Source organism: Trifolium pratense, linkage group LG4 (assembly GCF_020283565.1).
Source record: "Trifolium pratense cultivar HEN17-A07 linkage group LG4, ARS_RC_1.1, whole genome shotgun sequence".
Lineage (NCBI taxonomy): Eukaryota > Viridiplantae > Streptophyta > Magnoliopsida > Fabales > Fabaceae > Trifolium > Trifolium pratense.
The window spans coordinates 44,050,485-44,067,091 of NC_060062.1; the positions used below are offsets into that span (position 1 = coordinate 44,050,485).

A 16,607-nucleotide genomic window follows, 5' to 3' on the forward strand; every position below is an offset into this window, starting at 1 on the left:
TGTTGTTTGTTTCAACTTTCAATTAATGTAGTTCTGAAGTTTTTTTCAATTAGTGTTGTTGAAAATATATAGAATCTTCTTTATATTTATTGTATGGGATTATGATATATAGATGTATCGTCTCATGTCATATAAATCGAGATAATATTTCATATATTTATTGACTTCAGTCGGTGTGTGATGCTAAAAAACTGTTGGATTGAACGCATGACATGGGATTTTTTGTGGATGACATTCAAGACCAAAGGAGAGAAGAAAATCAGGATCCTGCGATCAATCAAATTAATGCCAAAGCTTTTTCCATTCTCCCTCCCTGAAAAATATTACAAACACATAAAAGGGATTTCCATATTACACAATAGTCATGCCCAATAAAAAATTGCTGAGGTTTCAATTCTGGTTCAAGCATAAACATTCTCCCACTCTCTTAGCAAATCTTGTAAAGATTTTTCTATCTGTGTTCGGGAATTGTTCATTCTCTACAACAAGTGATGGTTCCATTTTCACATCAGGTGATGACTGTACTTCCACTTCAGCTGATGGCGCCGTTTTCACATTAGGTGATGGTTGTACTTTCACTTCAGTTGATGGCTCCATTTGCACATCAGTTGATGGGACAACTTTCATAGTATTTGATTGCTCAATTTCCATAGCATTTGACTGGTCATATACTAGATAGACAGCCGTCTCCTTAACAGTAAATCCATGCCCAATAGCTACAAAAATCTCCAAGTTATCACCAACTCCTAAATTTGATATTATACCTTGCCAATCTTCACCATTGAATGACCTTACCGTGTCTTGCTTGTAAATCTGGATAGTGAATTTTGTGTAATTAATGATCAAGAGACTAGGGAGACATTCAGTTGTTAGGTTTTCATGTGTTGATGAATAAATAACACATAAAGTTATTCCCTTCATGGATAAATCACAGTTCTCGGGCACTTGAAGAGGTACTGAAGGTCCTTCACATTTATAGGCTAACCATGAGGGATAATTGTCGCCCGGAAGAAACGAATCTCTAGAATCGTAATCTGACAATCCCTGGATCATGAACATATGCTTAGTTATTTATACAATTCTAATTATGATGTGAAAATGGACATTTAGTGCTGTAGTGTCAAAATAGTGTACCACGCAAAAAAATATATACACAGAAACTGATCTAAAGAAAACAAACAAGCAATAAAGTTCTGTTCATATAGTTCATTTCCGCTTTCGTACAATTCGGCTTTACAGTACAACTGTAACAGATATATGTTTGTCTACAAAGTCTCTCACGGTTCTAGGATCTTAACAATCTAAACAAAAGATTTTTCACTAACTAGCTCAGGTTGCGGATTACTGCTAATTTTATTTCCTTCTTATAGAGTGTCTGATAAATATATAAGGCCTAGTATCAACATCTTAAAAATACAATCATTTTATGCCTTCCAGCTACTTTCTATTCAAACATTAGGAATAGTTTGTTTTCAATTATGTAGACTAATTTGTCTCCTTTTCATACACAGTCAATTCTAGAAAGTAATCACTTCTTCATGGATTCAACTAATGTAGAGGGTAAAAAAACAACATATAAATACACTTTTAAAACTCAGTATTTGTGAAATATTATCTAGTTACCTAATTCTAGTTAGATTGTATTTATAAACTAAAAATACTTAAAAAAAACAATTGTTGAACTAGTGATTCTTGTTCAACTATCCTTTTAAAGTTAAGCATGTCTCATGTGTATATTAAGCGTCTGACCTTATCATTTATATCTGTTTCTGATTTTACCATTTGAAGGAAAACATTGCTATTGGAAAGTAATTCTATGTTCTTTTTAAGTAATTATATATATCAGTAAAGGTGGGAGGATAGAGAAGGAACCTGTGATAAGTTCTTCCCAAGAATATCAATGAACATGTGGCAACTTCCGATCCCAAACAAAAGGGATCTCAAGGAAAGATCCGAAATTTGTGAGGCATGTGATGCTCCCACTTCAGTAAGACCTGCACCATATAGATCATCAAGAAATCTTCTTAATTCTTGTTTTAGTTGAATCTCTGAGTCACATTGTACCGAAACACTTCTAAGTTTTGAACCGCTGCCAAGTAATGGTGATTGATAGACCAAACCCATATTTCCACTATCTACATTCAAGGAAACAAGAGACGTTGACATGCCACCAAAAGGGGGAATATGTGCTAAGGAATTCATTGTTGGTGACATCCAAGATCTAATGATAGAAGGAAAAATATCACGTGATAATCCTTCATATCCACATAGGGATATATATCTAATGTTTTTTGATCTAACTATCGAAACTGGAACTTGTTTGACACCAGTATCTTTTGCAATTAGAGTTGTCAAGGATTCCATTTTCCCTATATCTTCTTCCAATTTGTCAATCTTTGAACAACCAGAAAGGATCAGAGTTTGAACTGATGCCAAGTTATATATCTCTATAGGAAGATTGCCAAGACTTGTACAATCCTTCAAATTTATCAGAAGAATATTCTTGAGAACTCCAATGGACGAGTGTACTTCAGACAAACTTTGACAATCCTTCATAATGAGTTTTTCTAGGTTTGGTAATTTTGAAAAGTCTGGGGTGTTTGTCAAGTACATTGAATGACTAAGATTTAGGATCTTCAGTCCCTCTAGCAACTACAAGAAAATAAATGTTTTAAATAAAGATTAGAGAATAAGATGCAAAACGAAACAGTGGCAAAATAACTATTCCCATTAACCATTGGTTTTAAAAAGAAAATCACTTGACATATGTACCTGAGGCTTCTTCCAAACTTTTGTAAGATTATTGTGTCTCAAGTCCATAGCAACAAGATTTTTCTGATATAAGTTTTCCGGTGTGTATTTTAAAGGAAATCCGTGCCAAGACAGCCATCTCAGGTGCTTCGGAAAACACTCATAATCTCCGTTGAGTTGTACATGATCAAGTTGCAACAACCTCAATCTCTTCATTTTCTCAAAAGCAATTGTATCGAAGCAAACGCTACTGGTCCTTTGAAACTTCATTACCAATCCTTCAATGGCTTTTGTCCCTGTGACAGAAAGACCATAAAATAAAAAGGAAACTTAAATTTGTTGTTTAGAAACTAAAGAGCAACACATAAAGCTGCAGGTTAACCCATTCATATTTAAAATGACATGATTCTCATGAACAAACTTTTCCAAAAACATGAGTTGTTACACGAAGACACGTGAATGGGAAATTATATTAGATTTTTAACATGGAAAATATAATAGCCTATGTACAAAACAATAGAAAGGAATGCCGAAGGCTAAGTTGTATATAGGAGAAGAGACACACACAAATGGTTTTTGATATTGCATCTATAACAAAGACAAACATGTGTAAGATGATGAATCCCACTATTTTCAGCCAATTGACGGGGAAAGTAAAACGAAAAAAATTAAAAAACATGGATTTTTATCTTCAATGTTCGTGAAAGTTGATAACAAAAAAACAAAAAACGATGTAGAGAAATTCTTACAGTATGGTCGGTCAATACATCAACTACATCTTCATGACACCACAATCGACTACGCTTCTCAGGCTCCTCAGGTGAACTTTCACGAACAATTTCTCTTCCCATGTCTCGTAGCAAATCATGCATTCCAAGCTTATTATTCTTTTCAACTTTTATGAGGCTTCTCTCTATCAGCACTGTTAAGCCAATATCAGCATGAAGTCCACAACCATTTAGTATCTGTGTAACATAAGCTCTATCCTCACCGATAAAGAAACAACAGATATCAAGAAATATATCCTTCTCCATACGATCCCTTAAACCATTGAAGCTTATTTTTAGTTTATCGTGTATTTGATTATTGGGTATCTTTTTTAGCTTTGATAATACACTGTGCCACTCTTGTTTTCTTCTCATGAATAAGTAAGATCCAAGGACTTCAAGAGCTAGTGGTAGTCCGCCACAATAGGCAACTACATCTCTTGAGAGAATAAGGAAGCCTTTTGTTGGACTTGCCTCCCTAAAAGCATGCCAACTAAGAAGCTCAAGGGACTCATCTAGATCCAATCCATCGGCTTCATAAATAAAGTCAACTCCAAGAATATCTAGTAGACGAACATCTCTTGTTGTGATGATTATTATACTATCCGGACCAATCCCATTTCTATTTCCGCACAGTGCACTGAATTGCTCAAACTCACTAACATCATCAAGTACAACAAGTGCCCGTTTTGTGCAAAGTCGTTCCTTGATCATAGCTTTTCCCCACTCAAGACTATGCACCTTTATCCTTCTTGTTTTGAGGATATCTGAAAGAAGTTGTTCTTGTAAACCGATTCGGCCGCTATCTTTCTCCCAAACTTCTCTAATATTAGCAAGGAAGCTTTGTTCTTCAAATTCATAACAAAGATTATTGTAGACAGCTTTGGCAATGGTGCTTTTGCCAATCCCCCCCATTCCCCAAATCCCTAATAAACGAACTCCTCTTGTATTTTGTCTTAAAAACTGAATCAACTGTTCCGTGTGGGATTCCAGTCCAACTGGAAAATCTGGGATAGTTAAGTGTCTTTTTTCAAGTTTTTTCACAACTTGGTCAACAATTTCCTTCACAACACTGTTTTCATTACTGCAACAATAAATATTTTTCAAATGAAGTCATAAATAAAGAAAGATTAGAAGATGTAACCAAAAAAAATAGAAAAAAAGAAGAAAAGAAAGATTAGAAGCTTAAAAAATAGTACTCCAGATCATTAAAGGACATTTACTCAATTTCCAATCAAGTCAACTCAACACACCCTTAATATATCAAGTTCAAGTAATCTGTATGTATAGCACAAAGCCATGGACAGTATTATAAATCGCTGAATAAAATGAATAAATCATCAAATCAGTCTCTAATTATGTAGGGCACTCTCAAATAAATCGCTGATTTCATGAGTATTTCAAAAAAGTTAACCACTAAATTGATAATAAGTGGATAAACATATGGACTAAATTGATAATTAATTAAGTTGTTATTAAAAATTAGAAACTTAATTTATAATCAGTGGTTAATACCAAAAAAAAAAGTAAAATATAAAGAACAATTTGTTACTCTAAATAAAATATAACCAAAACATAATAGATATGACATATATTATACCTGTAATTTTTCATATCCCAACCAGAAAATAGGAAGCACTCTTTAGTGCTTCCTTTTGTCGATCTTCTCCTGTTTGGCGCTGGTATATCTTTTTAAAAGTTTCCTCTGCCGTATATTTTCGCTACATTTCATGACTTGTACAAGTTCATCAAGATACCAATTAGAATGAACGTAGTTAGGGGAGAAAACAACAATGGATATCTGAGAACCTTGTATTGCTCGCAATAATTCTGGTCCAAGCTTTTTTCCCTTTCTAAGCTCCTCGTCATCAAGAAAAGTGTTGATTCCAGTATTAGAGAGTGCTGCATTGAGATGAGAAACGAAATTGCCACGACCCACGAGTGTCTTTCCCCCTTGAAACTGATGAACACGTCGTATAACCATTGGGGATTGGATGTTGAAGTTGACGAAGAAGGAGGCATGGATATGGATCTGTTACGAGACAAGAAAATGGGTGATTACAATACAAGGGACTAACTACTGACTCTGGATATCGATCAATCATTTATAGTCAATAGTCAAAAAGCTCATCCAGCTCTGAAAAAGGTCCCACAATTTGAGTAAACAACCATTTTAGTCGCCGAAAGAGTCGCCCGCTGTCCTAATAGTCCCTGAATCATCAAAAAACATTTAAAAGCCCATGAATTTAACTTCCGTTAGTCATAGTAGTCCTTGACGTTAAGTTTTGTCACTAAACCGTTTATTGTTGCTGAGTTGGAGACTTTGTTGACTATGCTGACTATGACATGTAATTTGTCTTTCAAAAACTTATGTCACGTAGTCACTGACCAAATTGAAGGTAAACTAGACAAAAAAGAAAGATGAACGTTGAGGGACTAAAATGACGACAAATGTGAACGTTGAGGGACTAGAACGACCAAAGTGAAGGTAAACTTGATATTGTCTTTCTTTTTTCTTTTTCAATATGTGATTCTTTCATCCTAAGGATTTCAATGGAGGTAGTGGTGTTCTTCACTTCAAGATTAGGAGTATATAGGCTAGAACTTCACCTAATCACCTTGACCTTCCTTTTTATTTCTAAGAATCTCAACAATGGTGATAGGAACTTGTTCCTTCTATTTGGGCTAGAAATGAGTTTTGTAGATAACTTATGTCTTATGTTGTGTTTGAATACATTCCGGCGACAGGTGGTGCCATGGCGGCGGAGCTCCGATCAATAGGAAGGGTAGTGACAAAAGATGAGCTTTCAGATTGCCTTTAGATGTACATTTAATCTTGCAAACATGGTTCTTGATGCAATTGATGATCTTTTTGCTGCAAATGCAATGATAGATGGGAAGAATTCAACATTGATGTGGTATAAGATTCCAAAGCTTTATCTGACAGGTTTATCGCTTGCAAACCTGCGTTCTTGTTATAGGAACAGCGCTTGTTATTCCTTCCCGCTTTCGACTGCGTTAGCTGGTATCAGAGTTTCTCCTTAACTTGAACAGCCATGAGAGATCAACCAATAACCAGGGCAGACCTTAAGGGATTTACCACGGCCCTAACTGCTTTGAATGTATAAATACAGGCGTTAGCAATTCAATTGAACAACAACGCCAAAAACATCACCATCAACAACTTTCGACAACATCATAGGGGTAAAGGTCACGTTGCTTCTAAACTCACAATGGCTAAGTTTGAAGCAAAGGAAGATGAGGTAAAAGAATGTACTGAAATCAATTTGTTTGTTGAGAATGGTCATGAGACACTATTTTTACGGCCAAAACAACAAACATGAATACTGATTTGCCTGAAAACGAGAATGAGAACCATGAAATGCAGAAAACCGGTGATAATGAAGAGTTAAACTCAATAAAATTTGTTGTTGATATTGAAGCCGGTGTTACTACAAAGAATAAATCCTACACACGTATTGTTGATATTGAAGCTGTTGCAACGGGTTTAAACTTGACGCCGAATGCTAACAACATGTGCACAACTTACTCATCAAAGGATTCACAGTTACACTCACCTTTTTCATCAACTAAGCATAATGAAAAAGAAGAACTATGATGATGAAGGCAACCGGTCTATCGTGCCAATGCAGACCGCAAGATCAAGGGTAACTCAAGGTTGAGCCCTTATTTTTAGAAGCTTAGAACGTGCAACAAAATAGAGGGAGTTGTATCTCAAGTTAGAGGAGTAGGGATGTCAATTTGACTCATGTCCAATGGGTACCCACAAAAAATACCAAAAAAGGGTAGGGTAAAAACCCGCATTTTGGGTATGAGCACGGGTACCTTAGTACCCACCCCGCCCCATACCCATATGATATATATATATATAGAAAATAGAACACTATTACACATTTTTAATAAAAATGTTTTTTTTATAACATAATGCAAACACAATGTGAATATATCAACAAAGATATGAACTTTTAGTATGAGATTAGCAATAATTTTGTTTATAATTTTCATGAGTCAACATTAAAATCTTTAAATTTTTTTGGATTTTATTAAAATAATATGATAGTTTATAATTGATCAATCTTTTTTTTAGCAAAAATACGAATAACAGGTACCGGTACCTAAGTACCCATAGAGCATGAGTACAGGTACAAAAGTTGTTACCCACGCGGGTATGGGGATGGGTACTATAGTACCCTACCAATTGTCATCCATGTAGAGCTGTCAAAACAGGCGGCCCGACCCATTTCGGGCCAACCCGGTCGGGGTTCGGGCTTCGTCGTGTCGGACTAAAAAGCCCGGATAAAAAACGGGCTATCAAAATTAGTGCCCGAACTCGGCCCGTATTATTTTTTATTTTACTTTTAGTGCTCAAACTCAATATTATAAATATGATTAATAATTCTCGCGCGTCCTATTTTTACTCATCCGCTACTTATATTATATTATACTCCTATATTATATATATATATATATATATATATATATATATATATATATAATAATAATAATAATAATAATAATAATAATAATAATTCTCGCGTGCCGTATTTTTATTCATCAGCTATTTACAAGTTTCTCGCGCGCCCTATTTTTACTCATCTACTACCTACGAGTTTCTCGCACGCCCTATTTTTACTCATCCGCTACCTTCGAGTTTTTCGCGCCATATTTTTACTCACCCGCTACTTATACGAGTTGGTCAAGCGTCGTATTTTTACTCATCCGCTATCTATGATTTTCTCGCGCGCCTTATTTTTAGTCATCCGCTACTTATGAGTTTCTCGCGCGCCCTATTTTTACTCATCCGCTACTTACAAGTTTCACTAGTGGAAAAAACACTTTATAGAAAACTTCTTAGGTCAGTTAGCGTCGCCACGTGACTTAAGAACACGCGCGGTGGCAATTCCGTAAATAAGTTCAACCTTTTTAGGTCGGTTGTGGTTTCAACTGACTTAATAGAGAATAAAAAAATAATATCAAATCGGTTGTCGTTTAACAGACTTAAGAAACCTTCTTTGTTAAGCCAGACTTCCCTCACCTGTCCTAAGAAGTATATTTATTTTTGACAAATTAAATTATAATGTGTGGCACACGGGAATCGAACCCAGTCCCTTAATATTAAAAAAAGATTTTTTTTTTTTGTCAAAGAAAAATCCCAATTTTTTTTAAAATAAAAAAAACAAAACTAACAATGTTAAAAATTAATAAATACGATGAATCAAAAACAAAAAAGAAAGAAATTAACGATACATAGAAAGTTTCTAGAAACAAACTGAACCCTTCTTCTTCGTGGAAGTTCAATACACAACAATCTTCTTCTTCTTCTTCTTCACTGCAATTCATCACCTTTTTCACTGCACCTTCATCACATTTGAACCCTTCATCACCTTCGAAATTGGTAAAGCTTGAAACCCTAACTTTCATAGAAATTAAACTGCTTCACTCAAACTTGAAAGAATGAACCGTTCCCTTCGCTGCAAACCTGGGGGTCCTGCTCCTCTAAGCGGGGACAATTCAAGAAGAATTAAGAGACGAACCATTCCCTTCACTCATTCATGTATGTAAACTTTAAACCCTAACTTTTTATTTTATTTGTAGTGAGTTTTCAATTTGTGTGTTTTTTTTGTTGAACATTTCAATTTCTGTTGTTATTTCTATGTTTTTTTTTTTATCATTATTATCATTATTAGACCAAAGAAATAGGATAACTTATGATACAGACCAAATTGTTCATATCCTTAGATGCATATTAGGTGTTTGATAATTTCCTAAGTGGTGTTATGTGAATCTTTTCCTGAGAGCATCCGTCGCAACGATTTCTTCACTGCAAACGATTGACTTCTTCACTGCACTGCACCTTCGTCAAAATTGAACTCTCCGAACCATATTCGTAAAACTTGAACCCACCTTCACCGCTCAAAATTGAACCCTTCACTACAATCTCAGAACATCGAACACCTCACTGCCCAGAAATTGAACTCCTTCACCGAAAATTCAAACCCTTCACTACAAATTTAAAACCCTAACTTTCATAGTCATCCTCTACGTAAGAGTTTCTCGCGCACCCTATCTTTACTCATCCTCTACGTAAGAGTTTCTCGCGCACCCTATTTTTACTCATCCGCTATCTATGAGTTTCTCGGGTGCCCTATGTTTACTCACCCGCGACTTAAGTAGTGAAAATGAGAAATTTGAGGAAAAAAACCATCCGCTACATAAGTAGCGAATGATATTTGAGAAACTCGTAGGGCGGCAAAAGAAACTCTGATAGTACAAACTAAGTTCAAATCATCCAAAACAAATTATTTATATTATTTTTAATTATAATTTATTCGGGCTTGCGGGCCGCCCGCGGCCCATTCTGGCTTTATTGGGCCGGGCTAAAAAACCCGAAAACAATTCGAGATAAGATTTTTAAGGCCCAAGCCCGAAAAAAAATCGGGTTTGGCGGGCCGGCCCGTTCGGGCTAGCCCATTTTGACAGCTTTACATCCGTATAGAGGAGAAAAATCGAGCTCTTAAAGAAGAAAAGAGTCGGGATGAGGCAAGACTAAAGGAAGAGCAAAAAGTAGCAATCAAGCAAACAATAAAGAATTTGATTACTAAAGCAAAACTTTTTCATTCAATAAAATTATAGAGATTTTTCCCAAGTTTAGTGAATTTCAAATTAATTACTCTTTCTAGTGGATTCCAGAGCTTTATCTGACAGGTTTGTCGCTTGCAAACATGTGTTCTTGTTATAGGATTGACGCTTACTATTCCTCTCGCTTCCGACCGCATCATAAACTTAATTTAAAACTTGTTGTAATATGTACAAAATTTATATTGGAACAAAATTTCTTTATATGTACTCCCTCCGTACCACAATATATGTCACTTTGGGAAAAAAATTTGTACCACAATATATGTCGTTTTATATTACCAATGAAGCATTTAATGTTATTTTTCCTATTATACCCTTAACTATTTATTACTCTCTCTTCTTTTAATTCTTCAATTTATTTTTTCCATATCATAAATGAAGGACAATTTTGTAAATCAACTCATAATCTCTCTTTTACATACAATATTTATTAACTTTCTGTGTAAAAGTGTCAAAACGACATATATTATAATACGGAGAGAGTACAAAATTTCCCAATGTTGAATATACTGTGGGTATTATATTAGAGCAACTCCAGTGGCTATATTTCTTGCAGAGTCGAGAGAGTATTTTGCAAAAAATTTGTTGGAGTCTGCCGGGTGTAAAATGTTACTTCTTTGACGTATTGGAGTAATGTGTAAATAAAATATGCTTTTAAGTTAACATGTTAAGTGCTATGCTTTTAAGTTAACATGTTAAGTGCTAATAAAATAAGGAAAATGTTAAATAGTGCACCCGGTGCACTAGTTAAACACATAAATAAGGAAATTTTGTCTTAAAACTCGTGCATTCAATGCATTGAAAGTGTAAAAAGTTGTTTTTTTTTGTTTTGTTTACAATGAGCTAGGGATCGATCCCATGACCTATAACATACTACCCAAACCTCTCACCACTAGACCAAACCTAGTGGCTTTAAAAAGTTGTTTTTATCAACATTAAAAGTACTCCCTCCGTCCCAAATTATAAGGGAAAATAAAAAAATCACACTTATTAAGAAAAAGTAAAACATGAGAATTTGAAGTATGTTTTTGTGGGTTTTCCTTGGAATAAGTTGCATAGGAAGATGTAAAAACAATTTTTATTGGTTGTTGTTTATTGAGAAAATGAGAGAGAGAAGAAATTAAATGCAATTTGCATTTAATTTTATGAAAATAAGGAAAAAAACATTCTTGAAAATGATTTTTCTCTTATAATTTGGGACAAAAAAAATGGGCTTTTTTCCCTTATAATTTGGGACGGAGGGAGTATATTTTATTTCTATTTTTGGTATGTTTAACAAGTGCACCGGATGCACGGTTTAACATGACCCATAAAATAATGTATGAATAAAACATTAATATGTAAGGTAAAATGGTAGGACTCGTTATGAGGATTTTAGAGTTGTCCTGTTGGAGTAAAAAATAAGTGGGTTGTTTTAAGATGATGTTGTTTTAACGAGATCTACAAAATACTCTTGAGCGGAGTTTACCATTGGAGATACTATTAGGCAGGGCGGGTCCGATACATGTTGAGGCCTAAAGCGAAAATTTAATTGAGGCCTTTTAAAAAAAATATTTAACCACGTGACCATAATTTTGTGACATTCCATGATATGCACCAGTTCGTTAAGACACAGACACCAGCTAGATTCTACATAGTGCTGCATAGAGATGAGAAACGAACTTGGTACGAGTATCTTTCCCTCTCTGAAATTGATGAACATGTCGTATATCCGGGGATATCTCCGAGTTTTTGGAGGCTATGTGCAAATGCAAAAGTGGCCCCATAATAAAAAAAACTACCATCGATTTAAATCGCAAATAACATATAAAAAAAAAAAATCATTCTTGAAATTAACATAAAAAGATTCATAGTTAATAATAACAACAAAATAGCTACTTAAAACAAATTATTCTTCTAGTATTTTTTGAAGTAAATTCATCAATGAAATCTTCATATTGTATGTCATCCAAGAGATTAAAGAATAGGCGCAATCTTAGGGTCACAAATGACAGGGTCTAGAGAATTAAAAAATACCAAGCCAACTTCTGTCAAAAAAATAAATACCAAGCCAACTCAATGTACCAAAGCTCTAGAGTATGAAGAAAAACCACCACTACACAAAATTATGCTTAACCACCACTACTAACTAATTAAGGTGAGCTTAACAGGGATTTACACCTCCAAAGCGCAAGAACAAACAAAGAATAAAACAATCTATGAAACCAGCACAGCAGGACTGCGTGACAAAGTGACACTCAATAACAACAATTCTTTTCTGTAACAACTCAAGTAATATTGAATTTCTATAACAATTATTAACAACTCAATAACAATTTGTTTCTATAACAACTCAGGTTGTTATTGAGTTTCTATGACAAAATAACGACTCAATGAACTCAGCCCTTCAAACAAACAACACAACACCACTAAAATAGTAAAATTGTAAATAACAAACTCATCTCTATCACAAATTCATCCTCAAATTGTGATTCATCCTCAACAATTTGCTGCATTAGTTCACATTCACTGCTTCGATGGTATAACAATTATAAAACAGAGTGAGCACATATTGGGAAAGACTAAACCTTGTTTGGATATACAACTAAATTGAGCACTTATATTATAATCACTTATCATATAAGGCTTATGTATAAGCTAAAAACTGTTTTTATAAACTATTCTGGAGAGCTTATGAAAATAAGCTGAAAACTTTCATAAACTAGTCTCACAAGTCACAAGTGCTTATGTCACTTGTTTCAGATTCTCATTTTTCTAAAAAGTTGTAAAATATAGATGCAGTACTCTTAAAGGTAAGTAATTTCAAAAGAAAAAAAATACAGTATAACAAACGGGTTCAAAGTTCAAACTCAAATAAATCAATCAAAACAGACCTATGTCAAGACATATTCATATATTGTGGAAATATATATAAGAAGCAAGAAAGTAGAAAGTGTTGATTTAGCTACCTGCATTTGGTGACATCCCAACCAGACAAATTAGCAGCTTGAGTGAGTGCACTCTTCCAAATGACCAGCTTTGGTGAGTGCAACTTAGCAGTAGCCCTCAAAGCCATTCCAAAATCACCTTTCTGGTGGCGCACAACCGAAGGGTCAACATCATAAAATACAGGGATAACTAATTGTCGATGAGTCATGTGGCACTCCATGACGTTTTGCAGCTCATTAAGACACCAACTAGATTCAGTGTAGTTTTTGGAGAAAACAAGGATAGATATACGAGACCCTTGTATTGCTCTACATAGTTCTGGTCCAAGCTCTGTTCCCTTGTGAAGCTGGTGGTCGAGGTATGTGTTGATTCCTGCATTTGTAAGGGCGGCATCCAGATGAGAAACAAAGCTTTGGCGCGTGTCTTTCCCTCTGAAGTTGATGAACACGTCGTGTATCCATGGAGGATTGAAAGAAGAAGAAGAATAATAACCCATTAATCTGTGTAGAGTTTATGACAGTTAAGGAAGGTAAGAAGAAAAAGCACAAATGGAGAAGAAAGAGTAACAGGTTTAGTTGAATATGTAACCACGTTAGTTAATTATCATTCATTTTCAACAAGATCAATCATGAATCAGAACCACACACTCATAAGCAATCATGTGCCCAAACAAAAGTTTTTTTTTAAAAAAAATAATTGTACTAATTAACAAATATTCCACCATTTTCTTTATGTACTTGGACGAAATGATAACCATGCACAATTGTGAGGTCCTTGATTCAAAATTGGGTGGAGATGTTTCCCCATGATAATATTGATATTTTCCTGTTGAGTTAAAGACTTGTGGACACAATTTTACAATTTTAAATGTTTTTTTTTCTTTCTTCATCGAATCTAGAATCAAATGATTAACGGATTTAAATATCTACCACTTGTGCCGTATGTTATTGATAATTTTTTATATGTTTTTTTTTTTAACTTAATTTTTTATATGTTTTATTTGTTCCAATTTTGTATATATTTCATTTCACACTTCACACGGAGTATACCTAGATTAATTATGGGGTTTGCTAATTTAGACCCACCTAAAAAACATGAATGTCTAAATTAGCAATGTCCACCTTTTCTATTATGACTTAAAATCCCCTTCTTCCACTATTTCAAATAAGTTTAAAGTAAAGGGCAATTTTGGAGTTTTATAAATAAAACAGCAAAACATGTTTTATCCTTCCTTAAAATTCTCAAACAACATTTTCCAATCTTACTTTATCATTGAACTGTTTTTCTTTTTCCTTAAAACCCAAAACCCATATAACAGAGAAATTACTGAGAAATAATTGAATTTAAAACCCAAAACCCAACTAAATACTCAAGGACACAAACATTAATCGGTAATTTAAAACCCATAACCCAATTAAATACAAATCAACTTATGTAATCTTACATGATAAAGCAACTAAATAAAAATCAAGAGCCCAATCATAGATAATGACTCAATTTCAGTAGCAGAGCGTTTCATGCAATTAGGGAGAATGGAAGCAACTAACCTCTTTGCAATCTTCCATGAGAAATTAGGGAGAAATCAGAAGACGCAGTGGTAATTGGAGAAAATCAGAAGACGAAATCGAAACCTGCGGAGTGTGTTTTGGTAATTGGTATTGTTATGTTTTTTATTATTCTTTAAATTAATTAATTAAATGAAAGATAATTACCCTTCAATTTATAATAGTTTTTTTTTTTTTTGACTAACTAGCGGGCCAGGCAGGCACGCTCCGCGCCTGCCTGTGTCTAACTTATGTACCAAAAAAAAAAGATACGCCTTATGTTATGGTGAGTTTGTTAATAAAAGATTTTTGTTGCTACTAAAAAAAAGCAAGGGTAATATTGGTATTATGAAAATTTTACCCCAAAACTCATGTATTCTTTTTATATATTATAGTATATAATAGATATAGATGAAAAAACCATAAAAAAAAAAAAAGGAAGTTAAGGGCAATTATGGAATAATTAAAAAACCATAAAGAAAATTAAGGGCAAAATGGACAAAAAAAAAATCCAGCCCAAACTCCCTTATCCCCTTTATATATTGTTATAGATTTAGGGGATTTATTTGATTGAGATTTCAATTGATTTCAAAAGACTTTTTTATGTTAAAAAATTTCATTCATCGGAGGCGGAGGACGGCGGCGACACCAGAATTTCCGGTGGGGAGGCGGCGGTGGTCCGGTGGCCGGACGGCGGAGCTCCGGGGAGCAGCCACCAACCACCACTATTATTAAATTAATAATAAATATATTATTTAATTTTTAATATATTATAAAAATATATATATTTAATTTTAAACTAATTAAAAATCTGTTTTTAATGTTAAAAACTACAGTTTTTTTATAAAAAAAAATCGGTATTTTAATTTTAATATATTAAATCATTTTTAAATTAAAAAAAAATTTCAAAAAAAAAAATTTATAACACATTTTTGCAAAGAAATAACTTTAAAAAAAATACATTTATGTATTATCTAAAAAAGAAAAATACATTTATGTAAAGAATTGTTTTTTTATTTTTAACAATTGCAACCACTAGTCAAAAAAAACAATTTCAACCACTTTCAATTTGGTGATAAATGAAAATTAATTAACAATTCCAACTTTTTATTTTTATTTTGACGGATCAACTTTTTATTTTTGATTTTTTTAATTGTTTGTTTTTTTTTTATTTTTGTTTATCCATTTGATCCAAAATTAATATAATTAATGATCCAAAAATTTTAAAAGTAAGGTGGATGGATCCAATCCAATCCATTAACTAAATGGATGGATTTGATCCAATCCATTAACTAATTTTTTTACTAATGGATGGATTGGATGAATCCATTAGTGAATGAATTGGATGGATAATGGATAAATGGATTTTTTTGACACTCGTAGTTGAGAGTTGAAGATAATGCATATGTTACAAGTCCAGTGATGCAAGGCAAGGAGCATATCACAGTAGCAGACATCATAAACCATGCTAATCAAAACTGAAAATGGGATATTATAGAAGGCATGCTAAACAATAGAGACAAAGAGGAAATAAAAAATATGACAGTAGGCCAAGGGGAGGAGGACAAACGCATATGGAGATTCACAAGCAACGGTAATTATACGGTTAAGTCGGCATACAGGTTTGCAATGAATACTTTAATTGATAATGAAGAGTATAAAATTTCGGGTTAGTACTAAAAATATTGAGAATGCCGCAAAGAATAAAAATATTTCTGTGGAGGATAGTTAGAGGGTGCTTACCTACAAGAGATCGACTCCAAACAAGAGGGGTAAGATGCACCGATATGTGTCCATTGCGTGTCTGCATATGAAAATGAATGACACTTATTTGTGAGTTGGAATCAGGCGAAGGAGGTGTGGCAGCAAGCTGGTATGTGGGATTTAATTAACAGGCTGGCCGAAACAGTAACAAACATTAGAGCTTTCATCTTCACTGCACTAATAACATTATACA

At 33.9% G+C, this 16,607-nt stretch overlaps 1 protein-coding gene across 1 annotated transcript; it reads right to left on the minus strand.

Annotated features, from left to right (window-relative positions):
- Positions 1-282: 282 nt before the first annotated feature.
- Positions 283-13,872, minus strand: LOC123923857 (disease resistance protein RUN1-like). Its single transcript, XM_045976605.1, has 5 exons — positions 13,127-13,872; positions 3,511-4,602; positions 2,773-3,058; positions 1,873-2,652; positions 283-1,044 (listed from the first exon to the last, which is right to left on the minus strand). The coding sequence occupies exons 1-5, from the start codon at positions 13,600-13,602 to the stop codon at positions 391-393; spliced, it is 3,288 nt and encodes a 1,095-aa protein (XP_045832561.1). The 5' UTR covers positions 13,603-13,872; the 3' UTR covers positions 283-390.
- Positions 13,873-16,607: the final 2,735 nt, after the last annotated feature.

Excerpts from the sequence above, each read along its gene's own strand:
- LOC123923857 (XM_045976605.1), bottom strand. The coding sequence starts at position 13,602 with ATGGGTTATTATTCTTCTTCTTCTTTCAATCCTCCATGGATACACGAC. Across the intron at positions 3,059-3,510 it reads GATGTAGTTGATGTATTGAC|TTCTGTCACAGGGACAAAAG; the intron begins CGACCATACTGT and ends ATTTTATGGTCT. Across the intron at positions 2,653-2,772 it reads AAGTTTGGAAGAAGCCTCAG|TTGCTAGAGGGACTGAAGAT; the intron begins GTACATATGTCA and ends ATTTTCTTGTAG.